At 45.0% G+C, this 15,676-nt stretch overlaps 1 protein-coding gene across 3 annotated transcripts; it reads left to right on the top strand.

The window, feature by feature from the left end:
* The first annotated feature begins 1,950 nt into the window (after window positions 1-1,950).
* Window positions 1,951-15,466, top strand: THUMPD2 (THUMP domain 2 tRNA and snRNA guanosine methyltransferase). 3 transcript variants are annotated; one of them, XM_074579149.1, is made up of 11 exons: window positions 1,951-2,067; window positions 3,641-3,773; window positions 5,001-5,419; window positions 6,654-6,731; window positions 8,041-8,093; window positions 8,354-8,441; window positions 9,030-9,101; window positions 9,719-9,833; window positions 11,545-11,662; window positions 13,277-13,448; window positions 14,228-15,460. In XM_074579149.1, the coding sequence occupies exons 1-11, from the start codon at window positions 1,972-1,974 to the stop codon at window positions 14,285-14,287; spliced, it is 1,404 nt and encodes a 467-aa protein (XP_074435250.1). In that variant the 5' UTR covers window positions 1,951-1,971; the 3' UTR covers window positions 14,288-15,460. The 3 variants fall into 3 exon arrangements, 2 of the variants coding, with proteins under 2 accessions (XP_074435250.1, XP_074435249.1); XM_074579148.1 differs by having other exon boundaries at window positions 13,277-15,466; XR_012586031.1 differs by lacking the exons at window positions 9,719-9,833; window positions 14,228-15,460 and having other exon boundaries at window positions 13,277-14,126.
* Window positions 15,467-15,676: the final 210 nt, after the last annotated feature.

The raw sequence follows: 15,676 nt of genomic DNA, 5'->3' as shown, positions 1-15,676 counted from the left end.
AGTCCAGATTCCTCACCTATGTGATTAATTCTTAATTTTTTTCCTTGGTTTGTATACCCGGTGGGGTTCTTCTGACAGGTCTTGAGGGCTTTGACACCTGATGTGCAACCCCTACTAGAGTTATATGTGTCAGTGCTCATGAATGCTGGGCAGCCTGTCCACAGAGATGTTGAACATGACAGCTATTTTGTGTGAAGGTGGCTTAAAAGTTGTGCTGTCTGAAGCACCCTCTTGGACTAATCACAGTGTGGTGCTGAGAAAGGTTTGGCACCCTTAAAAATTTGTTTCTCAACCATTGGATGCTCAGAGAATAGCATTTGTCTATTCCGTTTGCCAGGGTGGGGTGTGGAAATAAATATGCCTACTGTGGTGATGATTTTACAAGATATTTTTGAGCAGCATTACAATTTTAATGTATTCTTGCCCACTGTTATTTATGAGTAAGTAAGTAGTAACCTGACTGGGCTTTGAACAAGCTCTTCTGCAGTGTCACTGCTCAGAGCCGGGCTCACACTTGGCCACATGCACTAGCTGTTCTGCCAGAGCTGACAGGGCAATGCAGCAGGGATATATGGAATCAAAGAGTGGGGCTGGGGGAACTGGTGGGGGGAGTTATGTTCAACTAATATCCTACTAAAAGCCTCCTCATATAAGAAAATGCTGTGGTGATGAGCCACAGGAGTCCGCCTGTATTGCTCTGTGAGTGTTCATCAACTACTGGTAAGCTTTATCTTGAGTGAGTTTTCTGAGACTTCATCTGAGGGGGGAAGAATGATTCCTGAAAGAAGACTTGCTTTGCTGAATGTACACTCTTTGAGGGGAAACTGTGGTGTGGCCAAAGAGGGTTTTGGGTACTCTTGTGAAATTATTCCATCCCTACACCCTCACATGAGCACACAGCTACTCTGCATCGACATCCAGCTGTGGTGAAGGCTCCTTGGAAGTGCAGCTGCTCTCCGGCATGGCAGCAGCAGGTCACCAAGGTAAGTGAACATGTCACCTGGTGAAAGGCAGCTGTCAGTCTTCCACTCAGCCCGTGTGTAAGCCAGCACCATATAGCTTGTTCAGTGCCTCCAGTTCCTCAAAAACCTTCTCCCGCAGCTGTTAACCAGCTTGTGTCTTACAGGCATCAACACAAAAATAGTGAAAGATAGTGGGATTGTTGAGGGGACCTCTATTTTCCACTGAGTTTGATGGGTTTGGGTAACTGTCTTCAGATGAAGACATGCAGAGAGCCCACAAATTAAATAACCTAAATTGGTGGCTGCTTCCAGCAGCTGTTGGCCATGACCACTCACAGTGCAGGTGGACCTAGTGCATGGCTGGGCTCGTGCTGCAAGGTGCTCAGCTGTTCCAGAGGTGGCCCAGAGTCCATAATAAAAATCCCTGGCTGACTGAGGGAAGAGAACAAAGACAGTGGGTATTTTTAAGACTGAATCTGTTCCCTCCCACCTTTGGCTTTTGAGCGCTTGTTGGAGAGCAGCGTGGTCCGGAGCAGAGATGGCTTTGCTCCTGCCAAGGGACAGCTTCAGTTTTAATTAATCCAGAGATGCATCAGCTGTGGTAGGTGAGACAGACCTTCCCTTTCCCTGCTGTTGGAGGGTTTGCTTTTGGGCTCACCAGAAGCCCACCACCTGGACTTGGACTTTACCGCGTCACTTCATGCTCTGGCTCTGTTCCACGTAAGGAAGTGGGATGGGGGGATGAGAACCTCCCCCCTGCAGCAGAGTAGTTTGGAGAAGAAAAGCTCCTGCAGCAGAGAAGGAGCTGCTGGCGGTAACTCGTCCCACGGCCTGCACCCACGCTCCCTCAGGCCGCCATGGTTCCGGGGGGGCGGGTGAAGATCCGTCCCCCCGAAAGCACAAACACACTCCCGATCAGCTGCTTTCCCATCCCTTCCTCTGGTAGCGGGGCGGGCTGAGGGCGGAGAGCCGCCCCTGAGGAGGGCCGGGCCCCTGAGGGCGGGTCAAGATGGCGGCGGGGGGCGGGCGATACTTCTGCACGGCAGGCCGGGGCATGGAGCCCTTCCTGGCCCGGGAGGTGCAGGCGCGGCTCGGCGCCACGGAGGTGAGGGGGGAAACGAAGCCGGTGCCCACCCGGGGCGCGGCGATCCGGTCCGCGTCGCGATCGGCGGGGAACGCGGCCTGGTTGGCTTGGCGCCCCGGGACCGGGCGGCCGCGACGTGGGCTGTGCCGCCGCTTGCCTGAGGGGGGACCCGGAGGGGCCGGTCTTGGTCCGTCTGGCTCGGAGGGGACCGCTAAGGACCGTCCGTGGGCAGGGATAGCTGCCCCTCGGCCAGGCCGTGTCCCGTCGCTACCCCCGGTGAGCCGAGGCCGGCGCTACCCTCCTCCCCGCCACGGTGCTTCCCGATCCGGGTTCTTTACCCGGCGTGCAAAAACCAACCGGCACACGGAGCCAAGATACTTCACAGAATCACAGAATGGTTTGGGTTTGAAGGGACCTTAAAAAACATCTTGTTCCAACCCCCCTGCCATGGGCAGGGACACCTCCCACCAGACCAGGCTGCTCAAAGCCCCATCCAGCCTGGCCTTGAACACCTCCAGGGATGGGGCAGCCACAGCTTCTCTGGGCAACCTGGGATAGTGTCTCACTACCCTCACAGTAAACAATTTCTTCCTCATATCTGATCTAAATCTCCCCTCTTTCAGTTTAAAAACATCACCCCTCGTCCTATCGCTCCGCTCCCTGATCCAGAGTCCCTCCCCAGCATCCCCGTAGGCCCCCTTTAGGGACTGGAAGGGGCTCTAAGGTCTCCCCAGAGCCTTCCCTTCTCCAGGCTGAACAACCCCAACTCTCTCAGCCTGTCCTCACAGCAGAGGTGCTCCAGCCCTCTGAGCATCTTCGTGGCCTCCTCTGGCCCCGCTCCAACAGGTCCATGTCCTGCTGTTGGTGGCCCCAGAGCTGGAGGCAGCCCTGCAGGGGGGTCTCCCCAGAGCGGAGCAGAGGGGCAGAATCCCCTCCCTCGCCCTGCTGGCCACACTGCTGGGGATGCAGCCGTTTGTTTTAGTCCAGTTTTTCCAGTTTTTTGTTTTATTCCAGTTCTGTGCAAAAAAGGATGCTAGGCAATTGCTTGCTAAGCTAGCGTACCTGTTAGGAAACACATAGTGTCTTTTATACAAAAAGATAACGAAGGAAAATCACATCAAAATAACTGTTTGATCACTGGTAGTTATGTAACAAAAACTCATTTGTGCACATCTAGATTTCTGTCTGGCCTGTTATATTAAGGTCATCTTATATTTACATATAATTTTCCTCCTAGTGGTGTGATTTTTAGTATTAAAATTATCTAAGGTAATTGGAGGCTATACCTTCATCCTATCAGTTATCTCTAGGTTACTGTTTAACTTTCTGTTCTGTTGGGGCTCCGCTTGGAACAATGGCTGACTTCAAAATTGGATTATTGATGTTTATGGGCTTTTTGTTTTAGGGACTTTCTATTCCTGTTGCTATGGTTTTGCAGTAAGCCATTGCATCAAGGTTGCTCAGTTTAGTGGATTTTTAACTCTTTTTGACATCAAAGGGGTGAGCGGGTGTGAGGGGCTGTGGGGCCACTGGAAGTGCTCGCTCCAAACACTGTCCCACATTGGGTTGGGTCGGTTTCTATTTTTCCCCCAAGGTCGACTACGTCACAGGAAAGGTCTTCTTCAGCACAGAGGCGGAGCCGGGCGAGCTGAGGAAACTGAAGTCTGGAGAGAGACTCTTTTTGCTGTTGAAGAAACGCACCCCACTGACGGTTTCTCAAAATAAAGGTGCGACACTGACCCCTTCCCGCGGGCATCCCCTCCGGCCTGCTCACAGCTGGGCACGCAGAGAGGTGAAGTCCCAACTCCAGTCCTACTTATAAAGTTAACATTTGATTTACTTTATTTGCTTACGAACAGCTGTAGTTCTAATCGGCAATAATCAATTCTGAAGTATCTTTCACCCAGATATATGTTTTATGCTTTTATTTCTGAAAATGGATTTAAAATGTTTTAAATAGGTATTTTACTAGCGTGTGTTCTGCTGGCACTGTATGTATATGTGTATGTGTAACAACTCACCCCCCAAAAAAAAATTCTAAAAAATTAATAAAACTGCAGTCCAGTTCTGGACCCCTTGTATGCATTTTAACAATGAGTCACATTTTCCTTTAGGCAAAGTGGATTGAGATGTATATCCTGTGTCACTTAACTGTTCAGTACAGAGATTTCTTGTAAATCCCAGCTACTCAGAGGTCTCGTTATTTGTCAGTGTTGGAATAAGAACTTCAAGTAAGACGTATTCATATCTGCGTGGCTTTATTTAGGAGATCACAGGTGGCCTTCAGCTTTGAGGATCAAAGTTAACCATTATTCTAAATGAGAAAAAGAAATACCTTTTCTCTTCACCCTCTCTGCCCCCGAGCCTTGACCACCTTCAAGGTTTTTAAGTGAATTGGCCTGTATATTCCTGGTGTCTCTCTTATCGTAGCTAGCTCAAGATGACTGCCCAAAGGTGTAAGTTTAGGCATGTGTCGAAGACTTTGCAGCGTTGAAGGCAGGTTGATGAGTAGCAAGGAGTGATTTCCTTTCTTAAAGAATAAACTTGTGGCTTTTATTCTGAGCTGAATCAAAGCCATTTGTGTTCATGTCTGTCTTTCAGTCCTGAAAGTGTCCCACATTCTGGACCAAGTGCTTTCTGGGGAGAATGGCATGGTAGACCCTCAGAGGTGTTCTGGTTTTCTAGAGCTGCTGAATTCTGCGGAATTCAACCCCCACACGACTGAATCTTGGTTCTGCAGAGCTTATAATCAGAGGGATACCTGGGTCTCTGCTGGTGGGGTATGTGGGTGTTGAGAGCTCAGCTGTGCCTGTGATGTCTGCTGCTGCTATACTTCCTGGATTCACACAGGAATGAAATCTGAACACAGTCTCTGTTAACAACTCTTCACAATCTGTAGGAAAAATCAAATGCTGAGACTGAACTGCTTACCCTGAAACTGCTTTTTCTTCCAGGGAAAATGCTGCAAGAGATTAAAAGCCTTGTCACTGAGGAGCCAAAGTATTGGCTGGATGTTATCTCTATTTGGAGAAACTTTCATGGGCATGAGGAGAAAAAAGATGATGTCTCTCAAGAAAACCAATTGCCTCTGAAGAGAAAATCAGAAGAAGAGACAAATATTGCAACTAAAAGGCAGAAAACGGAACAAGTGAGAGAGACTGTGTCTGAGGAATGTCAGGCAGGAGCTGGAGAGGGGTGTGTGGTACCAGAAAGAAAGAGCGATCAGCACTGCCGGACTGAAAGCGAGACTTCCTTAGAAGACCCTTCCAAAAGCAGTGGAGAGAAGCCTATTGCGAATAGTGAGCAGCTTAACTTCAGTTTCAGAGTTTCTTGTCGTTGTAGTGGAGCGACCGCCAAAATACTTCCTTCACAGGTACGCTAAAGTATCTATGTTTTAAAATAATTTAGCAAAGGTGAAAGGAGATGTGTAGTTTATTTGTCACTTCAATTGTGTGTTGTATCTTTTAGCATAACAAACTTATCGAGGCTTTTTCTGTATTTTCTCAAAAAAACCCTTAACCCGCATTTACCTTAAACAAGTGGAAATACAAGGGCAGTTGTTAACTTCTGGGAAGTGTTGCCCTGAATATTTTTCAAATCAATGCCTTTTATTGAGGATGAGTAAAGGTTGAGGTAGCTGGGCCTGTGAGCTCAAGTGGAGTCTGAGGAGCAACCTGATGGTAGTTCACGGCTACTTAAAGGGCTGTTGCAAGGACAATGGAGCCAGACTCCTCTCAGTTGTGTCAGACAATGTAGGGGACAAAAGCCAGAACTTGCAGCTTCTGTGGGCTCTGGCTGGGTACGGGGGAGAATTAGTTCCCCTGAAGGGCGGGTGCAGCCCTGGGATGAGTCCTGGGTGAAGTGGATCTTGGTCCTTGGGAGAGCTTGGTGGTGTAGAGACTTCCAGGGGCCCTTTCCATTCAGCACTCTTCTCATCTATAATGTCTTTCTACTGTGAGGAAAAATAAAAAAATAAAAAAACTGTGTGACTGCAATTTATGTAGATTTCTCTTACTTGAAGATAACAGTAGTTTCTCTAGATATTTTTTTTGTTCCTTCTAAAGCTAGTACTTTACTGCATTTTAGTACAGTCCCAGCTTTAGTACTGGGAAGATGGGATACGTGAGCCTGGCAACACAAATGGTTACTTAAATTTGTGCTGTGTGTTTGAATTCTCATACTCTGAAGGTAGTCAAAGCTTTCTAGATGCCATAAAAGCATTAAAACTGCGTGTCGTAGTTGTGCATTCTCAGGTTTTTCTCTTAGCTAATCTAGTTTACAGCCAAATTTTCTGCTTGTGATATGTAATTCTAAAATTCTAAATTCTAAAAAATTCTAAAATACAAATATTTTTGTACCTTGGGCAGGACTTGAACTTCAGCCTCCCGCACTCCATCTGAGTGATAGTCATTTTGTCCTGTGGTGTGTTTGCTCTGCTCCTCGCTGACATGCTCTCTGCCCTGTTCTACCTCTTGCAGTCTTTGTACAAATTGTTCTCTTTGGGATAGAGAGAGACTCTTTCTTTTTACAGGTATTTGTGAGGATTGTTCTGTAGTTTTCTTAATTCTGTTATTTTTACTGCCTGTGACTGTTCTTCCCCCTTGCAGGAGATTGGAAGAGCCGTCGGCGTAGCACTCATGAAGCAGTGTGGGTGGCGGGTTGATCTGCGGTACCCGGATCTAGAGGTAGTGGTGCTTGTCTGCCAGATGACCTGTTGCTGCTTCCAGAATTGCCCCCAATATCTTTTGTTTTGTTCTCTGCTTCTTTGCACATGGGACGGTGGCCTCTCCTTGCTTCTTTCTGCTGCTGAATTTAACTGGAGATCATCTGGTAGCGCTGAGCAAAGCTTTTCAGTAGCCACTGTGCGCGCGCCTTCCAGAGCACTTAAATACCAGACCGGCCAGCATGGGCCTGTATGTCAGGGGAAGGACCATGCAGGATCCATCCTGATGTTTTGGGATCTGCCACGCTTACAAACTGCTGGACTCTGTTGGAAATGGAGATCACCTGAGCCATTGGGCAGCTAGGTTAGCATCTGCAGGGCAAAGAGAGTGAGCAGCAGGGTCATCTTCTCAACGATCTCGATTTGAGAATGCCGTTTATGGAAGAGCCTCTTCCCAGGTCCTGCCCCTGACAAGCAGCTTGTTTAAGGCACCCTCCATGGTGTAAGGTGTCTGGAGGCCTCGGAAAGGACTCACTGCACTTGACAAGCTGTTTCTCTGTCCTTCTGTTTGGTGTATGGAAGCTGCTCTCAGCACTGATGCTGGGAGGTCTGAGGCCTTCTGTAAAAGCTCTGGGTTCATCTATTGGCTCTGGTTTTCCCAGGCTGTCCGTCAAATACAGCATTGTTGAGACTCAAACGGGGCTTCTGTTCTTGTCCAGATGTTTGCTCTGGAACCATTCAAGTGCTGAGGACTGGGATTTTTCAGCAGGATCATGTTTCTCTTTGGGCTTCCTGGGGAAGGAAGGATTACAGTCCTGCAAGACCTGCTGTGGTGCTCAGTCTTCTTTTGGGATGCTCGCTATGGGACAGGAGGACAATTTCTTTGAGCTGCCTATATTTCTGGAAGGATTACCTATGTCTGCCTTCCATCTGAAATACTGCTTAGTGGCAATTGGTTTTGGTTTTTTTTAAAGAAATTGGGGTTTTTTGGGGTTTTTTTAAAGAAATTTTCTCCTGCTTAGAGTAAATGGTTTCATAATTAAGAATATCCATTCAGTGTTACAAAAATCAGTTCCCTTAAAGATTCAAGTGCTTGCTGATGGATTCCTGGCTGACAAAATTACCCTCCCAGCTTGCTTAAATCCTCTTTAAAGTGGCATTCAGATGACCTAGTGTGATTTCTTGCAATTATTCATAATTATCTAAAGCATGCAATTTTGTTCGTAAAAACTAGGATCATAAGTTCATAGAAACATCTTCTGTGTTTGGTTTAAATGAGTTAAAGCTATTGTCAGGTTGAGGGTTGCTGATGTTATTTTTTTCTCTTTCAGATCTTTGTACATCTTAATGACATTCACTCTGTGGTGGGGATTCCTCTTTTCAGGTAGGCATTCTCCTCACCAGATTTGTCTTAGCATTATCAGAACAGGCATAACTTCTAAATAGTCTTGCTGTCCACTGTGAGTATATATCTTCTGGTTTAATATTCACTGGATTGTCACATTAGTCTTGTGGTCTGTCTGGAGCACGTAGGCCAGACTTTGCAGTGAGTTATGGACAAAAGCAAACTGCAGATCTATCCAGTTCACGGGCTTTTCTGGGTGGTTGCACTGTTATCTTTCATTGATTTTTTGCTGTCTGCAGGCTTCCGTTGGCAAACAGAGAGTATATCAAAACAGCAGGACTGCGGTCAACAGTTGCGTGGGCCATGGCATCTCTGGCTGAAATCACTGTAAGTGAATGTTCATGGCAAAGATGTAGAGTCCCAAATGAACAGGGGGCTGCTGCTCATCAGAGCTGGAAGCTTTGAAGAAGTGTGATGATTTTAATGCTCCATGCTCTAATGCACGTGGACAGGTTTTGCCTTATCTGTGATCAGAGTGTGCTGTCACCTGCTGTTCAGCTGGATATCTGCTGTAATCTCAGGTCCTTCTCAGCCGAGGTGTTATTCCTTGTATGAATATATATGTCTAAATGGCAAGATTTTTTCACTGTCCAGGCTTTAAACCTTGGTTGTGATTGTTCTCCCAAGGGAAAACAGAAGCAAGTGTGACCAATATCCATCTGTAGTCCGTTCATAATTTTTTCCCCTAAATGTCACCTCAAGGCAAGATGCGTTGATGCATTGTCTTTAGTGAAACGATGAATGGTTTTTACTATATTATCTTAGAAGCAAGTTTGGCCTGGTAAACCAGTGATTATTGTTACCTATGTTGGATTCAGCAGGGGTGGGTAGGTGATCTGTACATTCCTGAGTAATCTTTGTCCTGGGAGAGGAGTCTGTCTTGCTTGGGATGCAATAACCCCTTTATTTCTGTAGGCAGGTGCCTCTGTGCTGGATCCCATGTGTGGGCTAGGAACAATACTGCTGGAAGCTGCCAAAGAGTGGCCTGTGAGTATCACAGTTGCAACAGGCAGGACCTTTGCAAGATGGCTTGTAGTTGCATCAAGAAAAATCTGTACCGCAGTTATACCAAAGTCCATTACTGGAAAGCTGGACCAAACTGATCCTTCTAGGCAGTTGTTGAAAGTGTTTTAGTAGAAATGTTCCTTCACGGGAATGTAAAACAATGCCTGTGTACTTGTGCAGGGGGTGCTGGCAGACCTGGATTTATACTGCAGGGTTTATGTGAGGCAGCCATGGACTTTTAAAACTGCCTGGACTTATCCTGGGAGCGGAGGTGACAATGGGACAGTATGGTCAGTTGTCAGTATTAGAGGCAGCGTGGCTGGCTGTAGCTAGCTGGAGTCTTGCTGTTAGGACATAGCCTCAATCTTTCTGTAAGTTACAAGTGTCTTAAGCAGAACATGAAAGGAGTGAAGACAGCACAGATTTCCCCCATTCTTCTGTCATCTGGGTCTATGTATTGCTCTGTGTAATGGTACGAGATCTCCCAAGCAAGGGGTTTGTGGTGGAAGAGCTGTGTAACAAGGCAGTTCAGAGAAGGGTTTATGAAATAAATACACCTATTTGTCAACTAGATGACTTTTCTCTTTTTCTCTGAACAGGAAGCCTGTTATTGGGGTGCTGATATAAGTGATTCACAGTTAGAGGGTGCAGATGTGAATATTAGGACTGCAGGCCTGATGGATAAGATTGAGTTACTTAAAGCTTCTGTGACAGGTATGTCTGTGGGCCTTCCAAGTGAGACACATTTGAAGTTTTTTGTGGTTCTGGGATTGTACAGGTAGTCTAGGTTTTCTTGAGGTGGTGTGTAGTAGAGCTAACTCTCAACAAATAGCTGAGCAGTGACTCTGTAGTGCTAGCAAACAGATAATTATTTGTTCTCTCCGCCTCTGAACACTGGCAAGAATAAACTCAGCAGGAGATAATGAGAATAATAATTGTCAGACATGGGCAGTAGTTGTCTGTCCTAATGGTAAATGCGTGAATACCAGAAAGAGTACATACCATGTGAGAGGTTTTTAGTGTCTGATGGGAACACAGCAAGGGCAAATCCAGATAAAATGTGCCTTGTAACTTAAATGTACCAAATGGATAATAGTGGGGACTTACTAAGCTCAATGTTGAATTGTCGATGTTTTGCAGTAGGAGTATTTTAAATGATGATATCTTTCTCCTGCAAGAGGGAATCTGTTTGCTAGCTTCATGAGCTAGTCTGGAGAGAACGTAATAATTTTTTTACCTTCTTCTGGACCTCAAAGCCCGAGTCTAAATTAGTCTTTATGAAATTAATGACAGACTAAATTATGAAATTAATGACAGACAAAAGCTGAGTGTTTTTACCTGTGCATGGGTGATGAAGTATGCATATTTTTTTACCTTGCAATATTTATTTCTTAGCAGAATTGTAAAAAAATATTATTTCTTTTTTATAAGACTACATATAGCTTTATTTCTCACTTAAAAGCTGTGGTTGGGCTTGGCTTCTTGGATAATGGAAGGTACTTTGATGTCGAGCTTTTCTAATACTGAATAAGTAATTGCTGTCTTTGTCAGTGGTCAGAAGCTGTTATTTCTGCATGTTTTGAGAGGGACTGTAAGTAACTTGTCCTTCCCCTTGTAGATAAAATTGTGCTGCAAGAGTTGATTCAAGAACAGCCCAGGAAACATCTCCAGCTAGTTCTGCAAAGGCTGGCATAGAATCACAGCAGGGTTTAGGTGAGAGCAACCTGACCGAGCTTTGGGGTTAGCTGGAGGTCATCTGCTCAGAGCAGAGCTAACCCCAAAGCTGGGTCAGGTTGCTCAGGTCCTTGTCCAGTCGAATTTTGAGCATCCTGAGGGATGGAGAACTCATAGTCTTGAACTTTCACGTGCTGCCTACACTCTGGCCAGCACAACCTGGTATGTGGTCGGCCTTCATCACCACAAGGGTGCAGTGCTGCATCGTGGACAAGAGAACTGACTATTCCCAGTATGCAGGAACTCTGGGGAGTGATTCTGGCTGTAACTGGATTCTTGGGAGAAGAAAAGGGGTATGGAGAGGAATTTAATGTGTGGTTCCTTGCCATTCATATGTGTGTATCTGACATCTGTGCCAAGTAAAGTGCTTGCAAGCTTACCTCTTCTTTTGCATTTGGCTTGTAAAGATGTACTGTGAGTTCAGAAGGAGCAGTTAGTTTGGTACCATGCAGTTGTGCTATTCAGGGCAAACATATCACCAGTAACAGGGATTCTACAAGATAAGGCACACTCTCATGCAGTTGTCTTTTCCCAGTCTGCACTATGTTGGTGGCTTTGTAGTGCTGTTTGTGAGGGTAAGTACAGAAGCAGCTGTGAATCTGAGTGGTAGACAGTTTTGTAAGGTGAAGGGGGCATAGCTGCTGTTTGCTTTTCACGTAGTCAGATGTAAAGACCTGCCTTTATTCTGCAGCATTGCCATTGCCTTCAGAAAGCTTTGATGCTGTGATTTCGGATATTCCATTTGGGAAGAAGTTCAAGATCACAAAAGACATACAGCTCCTACCAGATATTCTCCAGGAAATGGAGAGGTATGTGTGGCCTTTGACATGCTTGGGGTTTGGTGTAAATGTCGTGATGGTTTGTGGTACTAAGCATTCGGTCAGCTTCAGGTTTGCTTTATTCCAAACACTGTCCTGCTCTGTAGTCTGATCCTGTGCAGGCTGTGAATGTCTGGGTCCTTTACTTGTCCCTGGCTGGTCTTGCAAGCTGTGAACATGCTGCTGGCAGCACAGGCTGACAAGGAAATGAGCTCCTTGCGTGAGCCACACTCAAAAATATTCTTTACAAGGCATGATGGTGAAATATGTGTGAGCCACACTCACAAATATTCTTTACAAGGCATGATGGTGAAATATTTGAGTCACGCTCAAATGTTCTTTACAAGGCAGAAAGAGGAGATGATGACCTAGAGAAACTTAAAGCGTGGCCAGCCAAATAAAGCAATAATCCTTTCTCGGTTGAGGTCTGCTTGTATAAAATCATAGGCTTTCCTTTTGGGTTCACAACCAAGCTTTTACCAGCCTGTGTTGGCAAGAATGATCTCAAACCAGAAAATGGTGGTAGGCATTTTCCTTTCTGTTAGCGTATACTGGAATATCCAGCTAGCCACCTGCTCTGCTTTTAGATACCTCCTTTCATCTTTCACCCATCATTAATTTTGTGGCAGAGTTGAGCCAAGCTAATAGCGGGCTGCTTCCAATGGGCAGTTCAAACCATCTGGCCATTTACTTCATTTCTTGGCTGAACGCAAGCTGTTTCTGTAGGATTGGTCTTCATCGGGTGTTGGTCTCACTCATCCAATGCAGGAATGTGGTGGAAAGATGATGAAGAAAGCTCCACAGAATGGCAGGGCAATCTTACATCGGCTTGCGCTGACCGTCCATTCCTTTGCCTGTGCTTGTCTTCTGGTCTTATTTGCTCTGTTGGGCCATCCTAAGCAAAATATTGCCTTGAGAAGGTGGAGGTGAGGAAGGGACCATTACTGTGAGAGCTCCACCAGTAAGACTGTTCAATCCACTTGCTCTGCACAGAGCCATGATGGTCTTTTTTCCCCTTCTTTCAAGGCCAAGTGTAATGTTTGCTGACGTACTAAGAAAAATGGATTGCAAACAATGGTTAATTTTTCTCTGTTTCTTGAGCTTGAAAGCCATTAAGGATTGGTGGAACACAGAAAGGCCAGACTTAAAGTCTCCAAAGGGAAAGGTCAGCTTCAGAATTGCCTTACCAGCCTGAGAAGGTCTTGCTGCCCTGGGAAGTTGTTCCTTTGCAGACTAGTGGGAGGTTCATGCAACCCAAAACCAGGGTTCGAAGGTGATAACTGCCCTCGATCCTTGGAAGAATACCAAGAACAAAAAAACTGAGCCTGTCTTCCCTGCTAACCTAATGGAAAGAACTCCTGAGGTTGGAAATGTTTGGGAGTCAGGAAAGGGCCCAGTTCCCACATTTAGAAAGGGTTATGAAGATAGGGAATTTAAATTCCATTTGGAAATGTAGGTTACTGAGTTGAGCTATGACCCTTAACATGCTTAGATGTTTTATAAATGCAGCTGGCATCTGAAGTGTCAGCAGTGTTGAGTTCTGCACAGATGAATGAGTGCCAGGCAGGATGAACACTTAACCTTTCTTTTTCCTGAAATTGCCAGAGTACTTCGTGTTGGAGGCACTATTGTATTGCTGCTGAGCCAAGATCTCCATAAGCGCATGGATGGCATCACCAAGTGTGCCGAAAATGACTCTCCTAATGCCATTTCTGATGGCGCAAGTGAGACTGCCACTGCAAAAGCCCTGAATGTTGATGGGAATTCTTCCTCCTCGGTGAATGGTGTTGAAGAGTCCTGTCTCAGCAGCCAACAGACACATTTTGGGTCTCTGGTGCCAGATGGCATTTATGGAGTTAGTCTTGGAAAGACGGATGCTTTCATATACAAATACAGGAAGATCTCTACTGCTGGGAATCGGTAGCTTTCTTGCATTGTGCCAAAGTGAACTTGAATCCTGGTACACTTGAAGAGCAGCATGGCAGTGGTCTGACAGGGCCCTGATGATCCGAACGAACTCTGTGCCATTTGATAGCTCACCTTACTTTCTTTGGATGTCCAAAGGCATTACTTTTCTCTCTTTGTTTTTTAGGAGAGGTGTAAGATGCCTACTAGTGTTTTAGATGTTTTTACTGTAAAATATTGTAATGAGACAGAGTCCTCTAATCCTTGTTTAGGCAAAGCCTCTCGATATTGGGAGGAGTTTCTTTGGGAGAGAAAGTCTTTGTTTGCAGAACTGTAAAACCAAATATGGTAATATTAAATGTAAATGGATTTTCACCTTCAGCAGTATTTTTTAGGTAGCACACCTTGTCTGAAGAAGTCTCCAGCTCTTTTTAAGGTCTAGATGTATGCTTTACAATGTGCCTTGCATGAGTTTGAAACTTGCCTTGATGAGTTTGAAATGTCACTATTTGATATCCCTTGGAGTGGAAAATAAACTGTTTTCTGTATTAATTCTTTGCAGTGTTTGCATGTGTCTAACAGGTATGCTTTAGCTTTTTAGGGTGAAGAGACTTATTTCTATCAGAAATAATGCTTTTTCCCGCTTGATAGCGTTACTCCAAGGGCACAATGTGGAAGATGGAAAAACTTGCCAAGTGGATGAACAATTAGAAGTGACTTCTACCTGCAAAGAAGCACATGGAAGAGAGAGGTCTTAGCAGTTCTTTTAGTCTATGCAAAAGGTATGGGGGGGGGGGGGGAAGATAGTCTAATTCAAGGCTTTCCCATGGCTGCTGAGCTGACAGGGAAGTATTTTTATAGAGAATGACTGCAGATTGCTTTTGGATGCTGTTTTGGACAAGCATTTGCAATTTGGCAAGCTGGGATGGACTCATGCATTGTGTTCCTCTGCCATGATTAGCATGGAGATAATTAGTAGTGTGTCTGTGTTTGTTTGGGCTTTATTTGCTTTTTTATATTTTTCTTTTTTATTTTTGAAGTTTGTTGTGTGTAGCCTGTTGGAAGCATTATTTTATCCGTGTGTTTTCCACAGCAGAGCCTCTACTCTGGAGATCTTAGAATTTGAAGAGGTGAGGGCTGAACTGTGGAGACTCAAAGGGAATGAGGATATGGGTCAGATTGATGTGATCCTGCTGCTGTGAGTCCTGCTGTTTAGCTGGTACCTGGAAATGCACTAGTGCACTGCACTGCAAGTACGGATTTTTGGCGTGAACCGTTATGTTTTAATTATCTGCCCTCCCACCCAAGTTCGGCTTTCAAAGAGGCCTTGGAGAAGACGATAATGAATTCATTATAAGAAAGGTAATGGGTAACTTGTTCATGCCATTAGCTCTCTATCAAATATGCACAGTCCACAATAATGTGTCTCCTCTAACTAGCACCAGTTAAGTTTATTGTAGGAGATGAAGCTTCATCTGATTGCTTAGTTCTTAATGTATCCCAGGGACATAAATACTGGACACAACACTGTTTTCAGTGAGGGTCTGAAAGAGACATGATGATTGGGTTTTTAAATTTTTTTCAGTGAAGCTACGTTGCCATGTTAGATAGGTAAAATGTTAATATTACAAAGTTATCATTAGAAGTTTAAGTAAAACACAGGACTTAAAATCTGTCCCCTTGTCCAGAGATGTGTCCTCTCAAGAGGGCTAAAATTAATGGTGAAATCAAGTTACTACTTTGTTGGATGGTTTATGTATCTGTAACAAAACACCGACAGCCGATCTGGTAATAGTGGTTTTGTGGAGTTGAGTGTTCTTGAGTGTTGCATATCACATTTTCATTTGCATGGTTTTGTTTCCTGTGTCTCAATAAACTTATTTGACAAGTAATGTAGCTTCATCTAAAATCTACTTTAGAGACTGATAGCAAAATTGCTTTTCTTATTGCAGTTGTGTGTCAGGAAAATTCTTGAATTTCACCTTCTGTTTCTGTCAAATTTTCTCATCCAAAATGACACCTGCTAGAAAGGGTGAAAATTAGTTATGCTGTTGTACAAGTAATTTCTGTCTTTTGTGTTTCTTTATTTCACTGTTACAA

Source organism: Larus michahellis, chromosome 3 (genome assembly GCF_964199755.1).
Source record: "Larus michahellis chromosome 3, bLarMic1.1, whole genome shotgun sequence".
Taxonomy (NCBI): Eukaryota; Metazoa; Chordata; class Aves; order Charadriiformes; family Laridae; genus Larus; species Larus michahellis.
The sequence above is the reverse complement of the archived record's forward strand: the minus strand, read 5'-3'. Positions and strand labels throughout refer to the sequence as shown.

Excerpts from the sequence above, each read along its gene's own strand:
- THUMPD2 (XM_074579148.1), top strand. The coding sequence starts at position 1,972 with ATGGCGGCGGGGGGCGGGCGATACTTCTGCACGGCAGGCCGGGGCATG. Across the intron at positions 6,732-8,040 it reads TGCGGTACCCGGATCTAGAG|ATCTTTGTACATCTTAATGA; the intron begins GTAGTGGTGCTT and ends TTTCTCTTTCAG. Across the intron at positions 11,663-13,276 it reads ATTCTCCAGGAAATGGAGAG|AGTACTTCGTGTTGGAGGCA; the intron begins GTATGTGTGGCC and ends TGAAATTGCCAG.